General features: G+C 55.5%; 1 protein-coding gene across 1 annotated transcript; it reads left to right on the top strand.

The window, feature by feature from the left end:
* Window positions 1-2,028: 2,028 nt before the first annotated feature.
* Window positions 2,029-16,620, top strand: LOXL4 (lysyl oxidase like 4; the record flags this gene model as incomplete). Its single annotated transcript, XM_079700066.1, has 14 exons — window positions 2,029-2,308; window positions 2,891-3,069; window positions 3,992-4,197; window positions 5,629-5,667; window positions 5,840-6,059; window positions 6,945-7,128; window positions 7,304-7,458; window positions 8,190-8,357; window positions 9,402-9,564; window positions 11,727-11,970; window positions 13,074-13,189; window positions 13,872-14,008; window positions 14,390-14,501; window positions 16,550-16,620. The coding sequence occupies 14 exons, from the start codon at window positions 2,029-2,031 to the stop codon at window positions 16,618-16,620; spliced, it is 2,274 nt and encodes a 757-aa protein (XP_079556192.1).
* Between the last annotated feature and the right edge of the window lie 116 nt (window positions 16,621-16,736).

Here is a 16,736-nt window from a genome sequence, read left to right as displayed (position 1 = left end):
GAAATCACCTGAGAAACCAATTGGTGGAGGCGGGATGTGAACTCAGGCAGCCTGACTCCCAGTCTGTACGCTTAAGCGCAGTGCTATGCCACCTTGCATCCACGCATCTGCAGATATTTACGGGGTGCCACCTACCTACCTGGCACTACTCTGGGCACTGGGGGCACAATACAAAGTCCCTGTTCCCGCAGAGCTTCATGCCTGAGCTCATCATGTGTGCTTCTAGGAGCCTACTGCCCCCAGCCCTGGGCTCACTAAGGCAGGCGGATTGGTAGCTGAAGGGGGTGGGACTGGGTGCGGCCAGGAATAAGGACCAATTCTCAGCCAGAAACCAGCTTGTGGGGAAGGAATGGCAGGGGGTCCTGTAAGACACTCCCTCCTGAGACTGACCAGCTAAGGAATCCCCCCAAGAATAGCAGTGGCCATGGGAGAAAGAGGGAGTCTCCCCAGAATGAGCCCTTTTAAGACTCAAGTGCTGAAGAGGAAGCCAAGGACCTGAACTTTCTCCATCCACTCTTCCGGGCCAGCCTCAGCTTCCCATCAGCAGTAGAGCTGGCCGTGGAGGAGCTTCAGCACTGGTGGCTGCAGATACTCTAACAGCTCCAACCAGGGATGACCGTCCTCTGTGCTCTTCCCAACCCTGCTCCTAGGAGCAAGCCTGCTAATGTATGGGGGGGGAGCCCCCAACTCGTCCCCTGTAAGGACCCAGAGAGCATATGACGACAGCTTCCTGGAGATGGGAGCCCTCTCCTGTGTATGGTCACTGCCTAAAACCCTCCCAGGGCCCTTTACTTCCTACAGGATGAAGGGCAAACCCTCTGCATGGTGCACAAGGCCCTTGATCGTCTGGCCCCAGCCTGTCCCTCCACCTCAGTCCCCTCCAAGCCCCCAGTACTGCAGTACAGGGTTAAGGGCACTCCCTGCTCTGGCACAAACTCACCTCTTTCCATGTTTCCCTGTTTCCTCATCCTGTTCTCTCTACCTGGAATTCCCCTTCTCTGAAGGGGAAAAAGAGAACTCTTATTCATCCAACAAGGCCCTGGTTAAGTGGCCCTTCTCTGATTCCTCATCTCTGAGCTTCATGAGGGCAGAGTAGTGTCTGATGTGTTCACTTCTGTGTCCCAGCACCTGGCCTAATAGTTGGCCTGAAGCAAATTCCAAAAATGTTCGTTGACTCAACGTACAAATCATGCATGTAGGTGGACCTAGAGGTGGAGCTTGCTGTGTGGCTTGGGCAAGTCTCTTAAACCCCCTAGGTCCCAATTCCTTATTTCTAGAGTCAGGAAGTTGATGCAAATACCCTCTATCTCCTCCAGCTCGGACAGTCTAGCCCTTGGGGGCTCCCCATGACTCAAAGTGTAGGTACCCCCACCTTCTACATATAAGACGACATCAAAAACAGCTGTTCAGGGCTTCCCTGGTGGCGCAGTGGTTGGGAGTCCGCCTGCTGATGCAGGGGACACGGGTTCGTGTCCCAGTCCGGGAGGATCCCACATGCCGCGGAGCGGCTGGGCCCGTGAGCTATGGCCGCTGGGCCTGCGCGTCCGGAGCCTGTGCTCCGCAACGGGAGGCCACACCAGTGAGAGGCCCGCGTACAGCAAAAAAAAAAAACAAAAAACAAAAAAACAGCTGTTCATTGAGCACTTGCCATGTGGTAGGCTCGTGATAAGCCCTTTACGTAGGCGCTTTACATCCATACTTTATTCAACACTCACAACAACACTGGGAGATAAGGATTACTACCCCCACTTTACAGATGAGGAGACTGAGACTCAGGAAGGCTAAACTTAAACTTCCTCAAGGTCATATGGCCAAGGAATGGTGGGTTTGAACCAGATCGACTAATCTCAGAGCCCAGACTCAATCCATGCCACCACATACACACACACACACTCTCTCGGAGGGACCTGTGCTACCCTTTGTCTCTGCTAGCAGAAGACACCCGAGATCAGGGGTAGACGTGGTCATCATTGTCACATTTACTCGTTCCCAGGTGCCTTGACCCCAGCAGCCCTTGGAGTCACCACAATGTGGTCCCTACCAGCTGCCTTCCCCCCGCTCCTGCTGCTCCTGCTGCTGGGCCAGACCCCTCCCAGCAGGCTGCAGTCACTGAGCACCATGAAGCTACGGCTGGTGGGCCCAGGGAGCAGGCCGGAGGAGGGCCGCCTGGAGGTGCTGCACCAGGACCAGTGGGGCACCGTGTGTGATGACGACTTTGCGCTTCAGGAGGCCACAGTGGCCTGCCGCCAGCTGGGCTTTGAAGCCGCCTTGACCTGGGCCCACAGCGCCAAGTATGGCCCAGGGGAGGGTGAGTGACTGGTGCTGCCCTGCAGGATGACGAGGAGATGGTAGTGGGCTTCTCTCAGGGGCTGGGCTCCCTGAGGCTCCAATAGAACCTGTCACGTTCCCACCAGTCCTTTAATACCCAGCTCAAATGACCACCTCTGTGAGGTATTTCCTGAGTGCTCCAGCTGCAAATGACCTGTCCTACCCTCCCATTCTCACTTGCAGTGAGGCCACCACCATCGCCACCATCACTACCACTCAACTCTCAGTTCCTTGAATATAGCAATCACACACAATAGGTGCTCAGCAAATGCTGTTGAGTGAATGACTAGATGGATGGATGAGGGAACAGGTAGATCTAATTAACAGACCTACCTGGCATTTTCCAAAAGCAGATTCTATGGGACCTGAGGCCAAGAGGAGACACTAGGCAGGGATGTAGATACCAAGCTCCCAGGAGAACCAACTCCTCTCTCCACCCCCATTTTCTACTCAGGCTTTGGAAGAGGAAAGTTGATAACTGTGGGGTCCTATCCAGGAGGCAGAGCCCGTGACTTGCCTCTCTGTGCCTGTCCCTGAGCATCACTCGTCCCCTCCCACACAGGACCCATCTGGCTGGACAACGTTCAGTGTGTGGGCACAGAGGGCTCCCTGGACCAGTGCAGGTCTAATGGCTGGGGTGTCAGTGACTGCAGCCACTCGGAGGACGTCGGGGTGGTGTGCCACCCGCAGCGCCAGCGTGGCTCCCTTTCTGAGAGGGTCTCCAATGCCCTTGGGCCCCAGGTAAGGAGGCCATTCAGGCCCTGGCCTGAGCTGAGGAGGGGGTCAGGGGACAGAGGGCCTCCGGGTGGTGAGCCTGGAGGAGGAGGGAGGGGAAAGGGAGCAGAACGCGGGCTGAGAAGCATCCCTGGGGCCCTGAGGCCTGCTTGTGGCCTGGAGCAGGTGCGTGGTTAGAGGGCCCCAGCTTGAGAAAGGGCGGGCAGGGAACCAGAGGCCGGGCCTGCCGGGAAGCACGGAAGCTGCTCCCCACAAGGGAGGCAGCAGCAGGTAGGGGCTGCCTCACCCGCAAGGCCCGGCCACAGTTGCTGTCTCTTCCTGGCACAGACAGCTCCAAGCTAAAAACAGCCCAAGCCAAACAGCAGGAGCAGGCACGGCAGGTGTCTTGACTCTACCCTCTGCTGCCAGACAGCCTCAGCCTGAGGACAGCTGGCCGTGGCCCACTGAATGGGGCGGGCCGTGACAGGGGGCTTCGCACTGGTCTAAGTCATCCAGGGTTAGGGCGGGGTTCTCGTGGGCCAAAGGATCCTGCTGGTGGTCTCAGGCAGCTGGTGTGTGCCCATCCTCTGCCCTCCCCAGGGTGGCGTGAAGAAGGCCCCCTTGTGCCTGGTGGAAGCCTCCCAGACTCCAAGGGCTCCCATCCTGACCCCAGGAGAGCGTGGATCTGCTTGGTTCTCTCTGGAGTCGAGGAAAGGACCCTAAACAAACCGAGCTTCTGCCTCCTACCCACTGTGTGGCCTTCAGCAAATGCCTCCCCATCATCCCCAAGGACGGAGCCACATGGCCTCCGTTTCCTGGCCCGTCCCATGAGGGCACTGAGTGGGGTGATCTCTAAGTGCTCCGAGCCCCAGCTTTCCCACGTGAAGACCTGCAGCGGGCTCAGCGGGGGCAGGAATCCCGGGGCCCATGGTGACCACGCATCCCACAGGGCCGGCGGCTGGAGGAGGTGCGGCTCAAGCCCATTCTCGCCAGTGCCAAGAGGCAGAGCCTGGTGACCGAGGGGGCTGTGGAGGTGAAGTACGAGGGCCACTGGCGGCAGGTGTGTGACCAGGGCTGGACCAGGAACAACAGCAGGGTGGTGTGCGGGATGCTGGGCTTCCCCAGCGAGGCGCCTGTCATCAGCCACTACTACAGGTAGGAGGACGGCTGGCTGGAGGGCCGCGCGGAAGGCGGGGTTGTGGAAGCGGCTGAGTGTGTGTGCGCGCGCGCACGTGCATGTGTCTGTGTGTGACGTGGGACCTTGCAGACTTCGGTGAGATTGGCAGGAGTAGTGTCTGTGGGAGGACATTCAGTGGGTGTTGGGATTGGGAGGGAAACAGGCTCAGTGGAGCAATGTGCCTGGGTTTCCTGGGTTATGGATCCCTCAGTAATTAAGACAAGAGTGAGGATGAACTTGGAGACCCTGGGAAATTTCTGGAAACAATCAGAAAATAAAAATTGTACTTGCCAATCAGATAAAAAGAATTGACTATAGTACAGAGTACTCCCCAAATGAAATGTAAATAAATGTAAAATTGTGTCCCTGATTAAAAAATTAGACCTAACTAGTAAAGTAAAGATACAGTGCTGCCCACAAGTACAGATGGCCTGGGTTCTGGTCTAAGCTTTGCCAACAACGAGCTGTGGGCCTTGGTAGGGCATCTGGGCCTCAATTATCCAATCCGCAGGGAATTGTCTGAACTTTGTCTCAGTGAATTTCCTCAACTGCGATCCAAGCCAGGCTCTGACTGGGTTGCGTCCAAGCCAGGCGTGGGGTGGGGCGGCATTGGGGAGAGGAAACATAAAAATATTCTGTCAGAAACGTGACAGAACTGTCCCAAGATTGCATCAGGCTGTAAGTGATGACGAGTCATAGTTCTACCAGCTCTGTCAGTGAAAGCTTCATATGTTTCTCATCAAGGGATAAACCTCCCACAAAACATCTGAGTCATCTACCCTTGCCCATCCCCAATCACTTTTAGTTGGTCTGTCCCGTGTCTCTGACTTAGATGACCCTGGTTTCCAAGCCCAGCCACGTGGCCCCATCCTTGGAGATGACTGGGCTCTGGGTCCCTGACTCCCTGCTGCCCGGTAATTGCACATCTGGGCCTGGCTGGCTCGCCAACCTCCCCTGAGGAGGGCAGCCCTGATTATAGCCTCAGTATCTCTGCCTGGGCAGCTCCCACCAGAAAGGCCTTCAACTTCCACCTGTCCCCAGAGGACTCTCCCCAGGGCCCCTTTTCTCCGGTAGCTCCCTGAAGGCTGCCCTTCATCTGGACTGGGGGAAGGGCGAGCTTGGGGCTGCCTGCCCCAGGGCATCCCGGTGCAGAAGAGACACCCACTTTGGGCTTAGTCAAGGGAACTTGCTCGCCCTGCTTTCCCTCCCTGTAAAATGGAGATCATCGTTATCTGTGGGGTGGCCACTCTCTCAGGACTGTGGTGAAGCTCAGCACTGGAGTAAGATTAATGAACAAGTTTACAAACTGTAAGTCTAGTACAGACTCAAGGACAAGTATGAGGAGGCAGGGTGACAGCGGGTAGGACTTCTGCACCCACTCGACTCCCTGCCTGTTTGTTCCCATCCAGGAAAGTCTGGAATTCGAAGATGAAGGATCCCAAGTCTAGGTAAGGAGCAGCACCCTCAGGGGCGGGTGCAAAGGGGTGTGGCATGATGGGCCTGCTTCCCCCCCTTCTCCTCCCCTCCAGTCCCCTCTCCCCTCCCCAGTGCCTTGGCCTCCCTGAGTCCTGAGCACAACCCTCAACCCCTCCCCTGCCCTCAGTCTCCCTTGTCTTCCAGACTGCAGAGCCTGACAAAGAAGAATTCCTTCTGGATCCACCGGGTCAACTGCCTGGGAACAGAGCCCCACATGGCCAACTGCCAGGTGCAGGTGGCACCAGCCCAGGGCAAGCTGCGGCCGGCCTGCCCGGGGGGCATGCACGCTGTGGTCAGCTGTGTGGCAGGGCCCCGCTTCCGCCCTATGAAGGCGAAGCCCGGGCACAAGGAGTCCTCGGCAGAGGTGGGTCCCATGCAGGCCTGGAGGCACAGGCCCCACCCCACGGGGAGGCACTGACGGGGAGGCAGGGGAGGAGCGGCGAACCACCCCTATCAAGGGGGCATCAGTTCAGACCGGGAGGAGGAGAACAACTCACAGAACGAACCACCCCTATCAAGGGGGCATCAGTTCAGACCGGGAGGAGGAGAACAACTCACAGAACGTAGAACTTTGGGATTTACTTAAAAGGGACGTTTATAACCCTACCATAAATGGAAAGCTGACATCACTGGCCACTAATAGAAGGTAACCATAAAAACTGTAATTACATTGTAGCTACATCCCGTTGAGGGCTGAAGGTATGGAGCCCGAGCCTGGCCCTTCGTTATAAAAAGCAATGAGCAAGTGCTGGTGAGGCACTGGGGCAGGGCAGCACCACGTGAGATGGTCTCCTCGATGAAATCGGGGTGGGCGGGAGGGCATCAAAACGGAAGTGACTTGCCCACTGTGCGTTTCATTGACACAGGTCCCCACGGGTCTCTAAAATCGTTTCACAGATCTGCTGCGGAAGTGTTGCTCTGGGTTCAGTCCCAAAGGACAAAGCAGCAGTGAGGCTGGGCAAGAGGAGGGGACTCGCCTAGTGAGCAGGTGGCAGGTTGTGAAGCCCAGGGACCCCCAACTCCTAAGGCTCTTTTGTTAGGGCTGGAATTCGTTATTACTGTGATTACTGTGGCCGCTCATTGTCACTGAGGAAGGGGGAGGTCGAGAAAGACAGCTTGTTCAGGGCAATAGCTACAGAAGTCAGAACTCCAGGCCTTGGCTCTGCCTGTCCTGAAGGGACTCTGGCAGGGGTGTAGCCCCTACCCCTGCCTCCTCGGCCCTCCCTGAGGCCGGGTTTTCTCCCAGCAGGAGACGAGCGTGCGCCTCCGCTCGGGGGCCCAGGCGGGCGAGGGCCGGGTAGAAGTGCTCATGAACCGCCGGTGGGGCACGGTCTGCGACCACGGGTGGAACCTCATCTCCGCCAGCGTCGTGTGTCGTCAGCTCGGCTTTGGCTCTGCTCGGGAGGCCCTCTTTGGGGCCCAGCTGGGCCAAGGTGAGCGAGGAGGCCTGGGGTGGGGTGGGAGAGCCTGGATGTGCCACCGGTCCACCCTCTGGTGGTCCTGGGGTGCCAGGGCCCAGGCTGGTTCTCCGCTTCTGTGGAGGGGGAGCCGCAGGTGTGGGGCTGCAGAGATGGAGCCTCCCATGGCCTCTCTCCTTCCCTTCTGCAGCGCTGGGGCCCATCCACCTGAGTGAGGTGCGCTGCGGGGGATATGAGCGGACCCTCAGTGACTGCCCGTCCCTGGAAGGCTCCCAGAATGGTTGCCAGCATGACAATGATGCTGCCGTGAGATGCAACATCCCTAACTTGGGCTTCCAGGATCAGGTGAGCCCCGAGCTAGCCTGGGACACTGCTTGGAGCCAGTGGGGAGCGGTTCATGAGAGGCAGCTGGTGCTCTGGGCCCCAGAGCCTGCCTGGAGCCAGCCTGGAATGCCCTATCCTCTGGGAGTCTCCCCTGGCCTGGCCTACTTCCCCTCAGGGCCAGGTTCTAGCCTTCAGAGATGTCAGAATAGCAATCAATGGGGCTCTTCAGGTGCATGGGCTCTCCCACCCCACCCTCTCAGGTCCCCTGTGAAGCCGAGAGAGACGGCGCCTAGGGCAGAGGGCCACAGGATGCCAGCACCGGGGGGTGGCACTGGGAGGCTGAGTGGGGTGGTCAGAGTTCAAGGGTCACTCTAACATGGACTGTGGGCAAGGCTCTCGCCTCAGACCTTGGTTCCCTTCTGTAAAATGGGGTCAGCTGTCCCACAGGGTCATTGTGAATGGGACGATAGCTATGAAAGCCCTTGGCAATAGGCACATGGTCATCAGTGGTAGGATTTCAGGTAGCAGGAGGACGAGTACCAGAGTGGGAGCCCCGGGTGCAGGCACTCCGTCAGATTTCTCGAGCGGCAGGGACATTAGGGACTATCTGATGAAACGTCCTCACTTTACAGAGGAGACTAAGCCAGAGAAGGGGCGTGTCACGTCCAGGGCCGCAGGTTTCCAGGTCGGCAGCCCTGAGCTCTCCCTTCCTAAGGCGGCCCCGCCCCTCACACACCCCTGGACCATTGCAGGTGCGCTTGGCCGGCGGACGCAGCCCCGAGGAGGGGGTGGTGGAGGTGCAGGTGGACGTGAACGGGGTCCAGCGCTGGGGGGCCGTGTGCAGCGACCACTGGGGCCTCAGCGAAGCCATGGTGGCCTGCCGACAGCTTGGCCTGGGCTTTGCCAACCATGCCATCAAGGTAGGTCCTTGCTGTGCTCCAAAACTTCCTGTGCTAAAGCTGCTGACCCTTCATTCACTCAGCAGTTAATTATGAGTGAAACTATGCGCCAGTATAATGCTGGGTGCTGGGATACTGTGGTGAACAGGACACAGTTCCTGCCTAACGGAGCAGTCCGTCTCCAAATACAGTCAAGTGAGGGATGCAGTCATTCATAAAACGTTCACACAATAGGCACATAATTGTGTCTGTAGGAAAAATGAGTAGAAGTGAGCCAGACGAGGTGGGGGAGGAATAAAGAGCCCACGCAAAGACCTTGTGGCCAGAGAACGCTTGACTCTGTTGAGGAAATCGGGCCGGGGTGGAGCGCGGCTATCTAGAGGGAGTGGTGTGAAGCGCGAGGGTGAAGGAGGAGACGGGCCAGACCATTCAAAGCCCGCGATGCAGTTTTAAAAGATTTCTTCCTTGCTGTTTGGCAAACAGCTGGGGTGGAGATTAACATGAATACAGAGAAACACACTATTGCAGTAGCCCAGCTGAGAATGGTGCTGGCTTGGACCGGGGGAAACAAGTGGATAGATTCAAAAGATATCAAGGAAACAAAATCAAGAGGCCTGGGGCATGGCCGTCATGGAGAACCTCTTCAACTTCGCCCACACAGGCCTGCCGGGCAATACTGGGCATACTTCACCCGGGGGAACTGGGCTCAACCCTGAGCACAACCGACCATCTAGGGTTGTATGAAGAACAGCTGGGGAAATGGGACGGGCCCGAGTGAACAGGAAGGGAACAGGACCATCCTCTTCAAACAGCTGAGGGCTGCCGTCGGGGAGAGCGATGGGAACAGGACCAGCAGTGGAAGCCATAGCAGTGGATTTTTGCCTCAATACATGGAAGACGTTTCTAATACCATAGGGGTCCAAAGTAGCATCACTAAAGATTTCAAGCCAAGGCTGGGCACAGCCCGGTGTGGGTGGTCTGATGGGGTCCAAGCCTCAGATGGGAGTCAGGTGACTCTAAGAGCACATCTCAGCCCTGACTGGGTGATGCTGGCTGCTTTCGTAGGACACCTGGTACTGGCAGGGGACGCCGGGGGCCGGAGAAGTGGTGATGAGCGGGGTGCACTGCTCAGGCACAGAGCTGGCCTTGCAGCAGTGTCAAAGGCACGGGCCGGTGCACTGCTCCCACGGTGCAGGGCGCTTCTTAGCCGGAGTCTCCTGCACAAACAGTGAGTAATGGGAGTCCCCTAATTTTGCAAGCCCACACCTCCTGTCCTCAGGGAGGGCCCTGAGTGCTGGTCCCAGCTCCAAGGCCAGCAGGGTTAGGGAGTGGAAGGAGGGCTGGATGCAGAACACCAGCTCCGCCATTTACCACGTGCGTGGCCAAATCACCTGCCACACGCGGATACAAACCCTGCCCTGCCCATCTCATGGAGTTACTGTGAGAATTAAAACACAGAATACGTGAAAACGTAAGGATACACAACAGTGTTTTCCAATCTTTGCGTCACGACCAATAGTTTAAAAAAACAGGATAGAAAACAATGATGTGATACATTTAGTAAGGGTAATATTTTTCTCTTGGAATTATTTATGTGTGTCACAGCATTAAATATATTTCTTACTACAGTCTGTAGTAAGAAAAGAGTTTGAAAACTTGTAGAGGGTATGGAAATGTGAGGACACATGGGGCCTATGGTGAGCTGTGGGATTTACCCCAAAGACTTTAGGTCAAGACCATTTTGTGGCATCGGTCTGCCCCACACCCCCAGATTCTTGGGGTAGAAGCACCTGTTTGACATCTGCCAACCTGGTCTGGGCCAGGATAACCGTATCCAGTCCAAAGGCTGCAGGCTGCCACCAACCTGAGTGGCCACTTGACCTTCTTCCCAGCCAGGCTTCAATGCCAAAACATCCTTAACTCTTGTCAGTGAGCTTTAGGGCTTCCTCTCTGTCCAGCGCACACTGGAAGAGTGCCAGCCCTTACGGCACACCCTCCCCTGCAGGGTGATGGGGCTTCCTCCCAGCCCCCGTCTCTCCCCTCCCAGGAACCTGTACCCCTCTGTTCTACTGCCTGGAGTGGCAGCTCTTCTCCTGAATGCATTTGATGCTTCACAACGGCTGAGCACAGACAGCCGACCTGCCATCTCTGTGGTCGTCCCCATTCCTCCTCTGTAATTTTTCTCACTTGTTTCTTGCCTTTACCCTCTCTCTTCTTCTCTCTGAAAGCACTCTTTTCCCTCAGGAATTCTAGGGTCTGTCAGTGGGCATACCCTTAGCTCTCTCCAAAATATGCCTCAGGAATTCCAAGAGCATTTAGTGGTAGTACAGACACCATCCAGCAAACAAGCTCCCACCCTCGACGCCTGTCCCCTGAAATAAACCTGTGTTCCCATCTCGCCATCGTCAGCGCAAGGCTCACCCACATGATAGCTCTGCCCCAGATCTAAAGTGTAACCCAGTTTTTGCATGAACAAACATTGAGAATTGGCAAATTTCTCTCTTGACGTTACATGCAAAAGCTGTGCATCTCCTCATTTCTGTACTGACACAGTGAGGGACAACACGCTGGCTTCTGAGGAGGGTAAGAGCCCCTGTGACAGGAAGGGAACGGGAGAGGCACTGAGCAGCTTATGGAGACACAGGCTCTAGCATGTTGGATTTTTACGCACCAGAATGTCCACGATGCCTCAGAGGAGAATGCACAGGATGCCCTGGTATGAACACCCCTGATAGCAACCAGGGTAGAACAGGAACCTTGGAAGAAGCACAGGCTTAGGAACTGCAGCAGAATGCACCAGAACGGCAGAACCCAGGGGCAGGCTCGGCGCTTAACTCTTCCAGCCCTCCAGCCCTCTCCCTCTGCCCCTCGCATTGCTGGAACTGAGGCCCAGAGAAAGAGTGAGCCGAGGTAACAAGCTAGGGGTCAGCAGAGCTTACTGAGGGGTTATATGAGCTAGGCTACAGAGGCACTTAGGGGCTGAGACGCATTCTACAGAAGAAATACTAGCTTACATCACCCGCATGCTTACCATGGGCCAACCATGATCTAAGCACGTTACGGGTACTATCACACTAATCTTCTTCTTCTTCTCCCCATCATCCAGATTAGGAAAATGAAAGACAAAAGGTTGAGCAAGTCACAGAGCTAGTTAGTGGTGTAACTAAAAATCAAGCCAAGAGAGGAACCCAGGCAGTCTGGCCCCAAAGCCAGCAAGCTTAGGCTAAGGTGATGGATCGTTCCTGTTATTAGAACTCACATCTCCTGACTCCTAAACTGCCTTGCTCTTCCGGCACCTCCAAAAGAGCTTAGTCTGGAGGCAAGGCTGTCCCCTAGGCCAGGGAGCCAAACTGGCTGCCTTTCTAGCCTCTGGGTCTCCACCGTGCCCAGGTGCTGCAGACCTCGTGCTGAACGCCCAGCTAGTGCAGGAGACGGCCTACCTGGAGGACCGCCCGCTCAGCCAGCTGTACTGTGCCCATGAAGAGAACTGCCTCTCCCAGTCAGCTGACCGCATGGACTGGCCCTACGGACACCGGCGCCTCTTGCGCTTCTCCTCACAGATCCACAACCTGGGCCGGGCCGACTTTCGTCCCAAGACAGGACGCCACAGCTGGATTTGGCACCAGTGCCACAGGTTAGTGCCTGCTCAGGCCTCGGCTCTAGGGGGACAAAACCAGGGTCCAGGGAGTCAACCAGTCTGGTCATTTCTGGGCAAGCCTTCCTGGGAGGGGCGTGCGCTCTGGGAAAGAGCCTTCCTTCCTAGACGCCTCACTGGCCTTGCCTCCGGGCGGCAGTGAGGAATCCCAGGAGCATCAACCTGCCTTCTCCATCACTCCCTCGCCTGCCCAGGAGGTACCCACATGTCCATCTCCACCACAGTGTCCACAGAGCAGTCCTTGCCAGCAGAGCTGGTCTCCGTTAGAATGATAGTGGACAATTTTTGTGTTGGCCCTGAGGCCTTGTCTTTAAAAGCCAGGTGAAGTGGGGACTCGTAGAAACCTGGAGACCCAAAATAGCCATACCATCCAGGACGCTGGCTGTGCAGAAAAAGCTTGCTGGTTTCTGCAGCAGCAGAGCGAGGCCCGCAAGGAAGAGCTGCTGGCGCTGGAAGGAGACAATGAGCGTTCTTTCCTATCAGGGGCCTCCAGCCCAGACAGAAGGAGAGATGATGTCTGTGACAAAGGCAGAATGGAAAAGGGTGTTTTTCTTGTTCAGGACACAGCCGTGGGTGGGGAAAGCTGAGAGGAACGGGCAGTGACTTTGGGACTTGGCCTTGGTGAGATAATAAGTACCTTTCCCTGCAGCATGAAGAGCTGTCATTAGAACTGGATTGGAAACAATGGTAGCAATTTGGGCCCAGGCTGTCAGGGAGCAGAGGAAGCATCCCTCCTCACTCAGCAACTCCGCTCCTGGGCTGGTCCCTGGACGTGTCTCTTCTTTCCACCTGCAGGCCTCAGGCCTTGCAGCCAGGCAGTCTCCTGGAGCTCTTACCTCTCCTCACCCGGGTGAGACCCTAGGTGACGCAGGCAGCTATGTCTTGCTGCCTGGCAGGGGTGCCAGGAAAGTAGGCCATGGGTCACACTCATCTTGGGTTTGGCGGGGAGAAGCGCACTGCCCTGCTATTGTAGCGTTCCTCTCTGGGTAATGATGGGGCCTAGTGCCTCAGTCTTCCCACCAGCTCCTCTGTGAGGACCCTCTCCTGTTGCTGCCAGGCTGACAGCTCTGCCCCTTCCGCAGGCACTACCACAGCATTGAGGTCTTCACCCACTATGACCTGCTCACTCTCAATGGCTCCAAGGTGGCTGAGGGGCACAAGGCCAGCTTCTGTCTAGAGGACACAAATTGCCCTACAGGTATGTGGTTTCCTGTCGGCATATCCTCCTCTGTTATATTCCTCGGCCCCTTTGGGCTCAGGATCCCCTCTGCCCTGCTTAACAGCCCCAGGCAGCTGGAGACTCCAGCCTGGCAACAGTCAGCACTCCAGGCGATTCAAAAAGATACATTTCTTACCCTCTCTACTTCCTCTGCATTCCCAACTTACCGTGTACCACTTTTGAAATGCTTAACACTTTCTCTTTTGGATAATAGTTGCAGACCTGTTTCACTTCTGCTAAGTCCTTTGGGACTTAGCATGGATTGTCTGATTCCTATTCGCACACCCACAGTTCCTAGCCCTTAGAAATGGCATGGTAAAACACTGGCTCTTCTCAGGGTTGTATGGGCAAATGAATTAGCATAGTAGGGCTGGAATCTTCTAATCACATTTCCTAGGCCAACAGGAATTTCCACTAGTGCATCCAAAGAAATAATCTCTGTCACAGATGGGCTTTGCTATGGTGCTGGATTCATGCTTAGTAGGAATTCTGACTCCGACAGGCAACATATTTAGCTGAAGCTCAGGCCCCTAGTCTGATTGCATTTAATTGGCAAGGCTGTTGTGAGGATTAAATGGTAAAGGATGTGAAAGATCTAGCAGGTGCTTGGTGCCAAACATCTATTCAGGGCCTCAATAACTGTCAGCACCCTCCATTACAGGAATGCAGAAGCGCTACGCATGTGCCAACTTTGGGGAACAGGGCGTGACCGTTGGCTGTTGGGACACCTACCGACATGACATTGATTGCCAGTGGGTGGATATCACAGACGTGGGCCCTGGGGATTATATCTTCCAGGTAAGTGGGCTTAGGCATTCCCCACAGGAGCTCCATTTCTTCCAGATGTTCCAAAAGCTCCCTGAGGTCAAATGAAGAAAGAGAGCTTCATAAGTAGGATCTCTTGACAGGTCTGGCGCGTGAAAGAGCTACACCATAGGGGAAGGGATCAGAATCCAGGACCTAGATTTGAGTCCTGATTCAGTGAACAAGGGGCACGTCACAACTCAGTCCCCATCTATAAAATAAGGACCTTAATGCCTACTTCCTGGGGTGACTGTAAGGATTAATTAAGAAGAGGAGCACAGTTTGCAAGACTACATGAAATGTAAAGGATATCACAGCCACGGTCAACTCAGAAGCCAAGTCACCTGTTTTCAGCTGGCCCATCTCTCACTCCAGGTGGTCGTGAACCCCAAGCTCGAGGTGGCAGAGTCCGATTTCTCGAACAACGTGATGCGGTGCCGCTGCAAATATGACGGGCAACGGGTCTGGCTGCACGACTGCCACACAGGTGACTGCGGGCCACTATGAGACCAGCCCCGTGCGAGCTCGGGGAGCTGGAAGACCCTGTGTCCCTGTGTGTGACTTCAGTGTGTGTACAAGGCTGGGGAGGGGACAGAGATGAATTGCCTTTGACAACTTCATAGAAGTTCATAGATTTCTGGAACAAGCTGCATCAGCCCCACCCAATAACTATTTCTACATCCCTCTTTGTCCTTAAGGTTGTTTGGATTGTAACCTGTCTCCCATCTGGCCTGGAATCTTTCCTGTTCCTTCAGGCCATGTCAGGATTTCCCCTTTCCAGTCTGTTACTTTTCCCCTTCCTTTCATATGGTCTTTCTTAGTTGCCTCTATCCCAGGCTGACTGCCTCACAGGCCAACGTAGAAGTCCCCCAGATCCGTGTTGCTACCGCCAGCCCTGATCACTGCTTACAGGAAGCGGACCATGGAGAACAGGGCTCAGGACACTTGCAGGACTGGTAATTTCAGGCAAAGCAGCAACAATCCAGTGGGGAGCAGAGTAAGGAGGTGGCTGCCTCACCTGCCTGTACAGAAAGGGAGCAGGTTCCTCTACCTTAGAGTTTAAAGTGCTTGTATTTGCTGTGGGGTGTGTGCAGTCACTCCCACACTCTGCACACACAGGGTGGAGCAGGCGTGTTCATTTAGTCAACATTTATTAAGACCTACCTCTGTGTTGAGCACTGCCAGGCACTAGGAACATAAACAGGAGTAAAAGGCAGAGCTAAGTGTCAGGTAGGGTAAGCAGACATGCAAATGGGTAACCCCAATCCTACTGGGTACCCCAGACCGCTGTGAACTACTGCTGAGCAAGCAGAGCGCTCTCTGAGCAACCACCTGGAGGCCAGCTGAGGTTTCCCAGAGGAAGGGACATCTGAGCTGGTTGCAAAGGAGAGGCACGGGTCAGAGAGGGGACGAGGAGAAGGCACATAGGATTTGGCTTCAGAGGGCTTCACTGGGCACCAAATCCAGTTCCACCACCTTCTGGCTTTAAGACAGTGAGGAAATCTCCTCCTCAGAAGTCTTCTCTTTTGTAAAATAGGGCTATGCAGTCACACCCACTAGAGCTCTTTGCAGGGGGGCGGTTACGGTGGCTCCTGCCAAGAGAATGGACTTGATCCCGTGGGCTTCTGGGAACCACTAACAAATTTCAGCCAAGGAGGCAGGAAGATCAGATTTACGTTTTCAAAAGATAACTCTGGCAACAGATGGAAGACTGTGAGAAGAGGAATAAGGATTTGAAAATTGTGGGACTGAGTAGATTCTGCTGCCATTAAGTGAGACAGGAGCGTGAGCGAGATCAGGGGCTGGAACCTAAGGCTGCAGGTGTGGAGGCACAGCCTCCGTGATGCTGCTGGCAGGCTGCAAGGGGGCCAGGGCAGCAAGGAAGGAAAGAACACTACACAGCTCTGACCCCTCCAGGGTCCTTGCAGGAAACACAGGGCACACTCAGGTGAGAGTGGGAGGTTATTTAATGAGAGGACTATACTGAGGTGTGAGTAGGACTAAGGAGATGAGGAGTGTTGAGACGTCCGGGGATAAGCAAGAGTGGAATGTTGTTATCACTTTGGGCTTGAAGGGGCAAAGTGTGTCCCGGAGCCAGGCGAGCGCTAGCACTGAGGAGGAGGGAACAGCGGGCAGGAGACCATCACTGCACAAACAGGGGAAGAAATGCCCCGGCCTCCCTCCTTTCATCCTCTAATCTCGTGCTGTTTCTTCCCAGTGACCTACATCAGTCGGCAGTCTCTAGGGGTCAGGTCTCCAGGGCATGAGAGAACAAGAAGGGTAGAGAATGAACCTGGGGAGGGGGCAAGGGAGAGTGACCAGCACAACCCTTTCCACTCAACAGCCTATCTTCCCGATGTCCCTGCAACTACGCATCTGTTGGCATCTATTTCCATAGAACGGATTGTTTGTGCCCACGACTAACCTGATGGAAAGGCTGAGCTGGGCAGGATGTCTTGGTGTTTGTGAAGTTGTCAGGGAGGGGATGAGACTCCGGTCAGGTTGACTACTTACCTGCCCTCCTCTGGTCCGCAGGGGACGCACACCGAGCTAACACAGAGAGCTCCTTGGAACAGGAGCAGCGTCTCAGGAACAACCTCATCTGAAGGCACCCCTGCACACCCCCAGCTGCTGCCCACACACCAGATACCTCAGCTTATTGGAGCCATGCCCTTCACAGAGCCCTAACTCAGAGGGTACGGGGCCAGTGCCAAGGGGCACC

The sequence above is a fragment of the Hyperoodon ampullatus genome (assembly GCF_949752795.1).
Source record: "Hyperoodon ampullatus genome assembly, chromosome: 1".
Lineage (NCBI taxonomy): Eukaryota > Metazoa > Chordata > Mammalia > Artiodactyla > Ziphiidae > Hyperoodon > Hyperoodon ampullatus.
The sequence above is the reverse complement of the archived record's forward strand: the minus strand, read 5'-3'. Positions and strand labels throughout refer to the sequence as shown.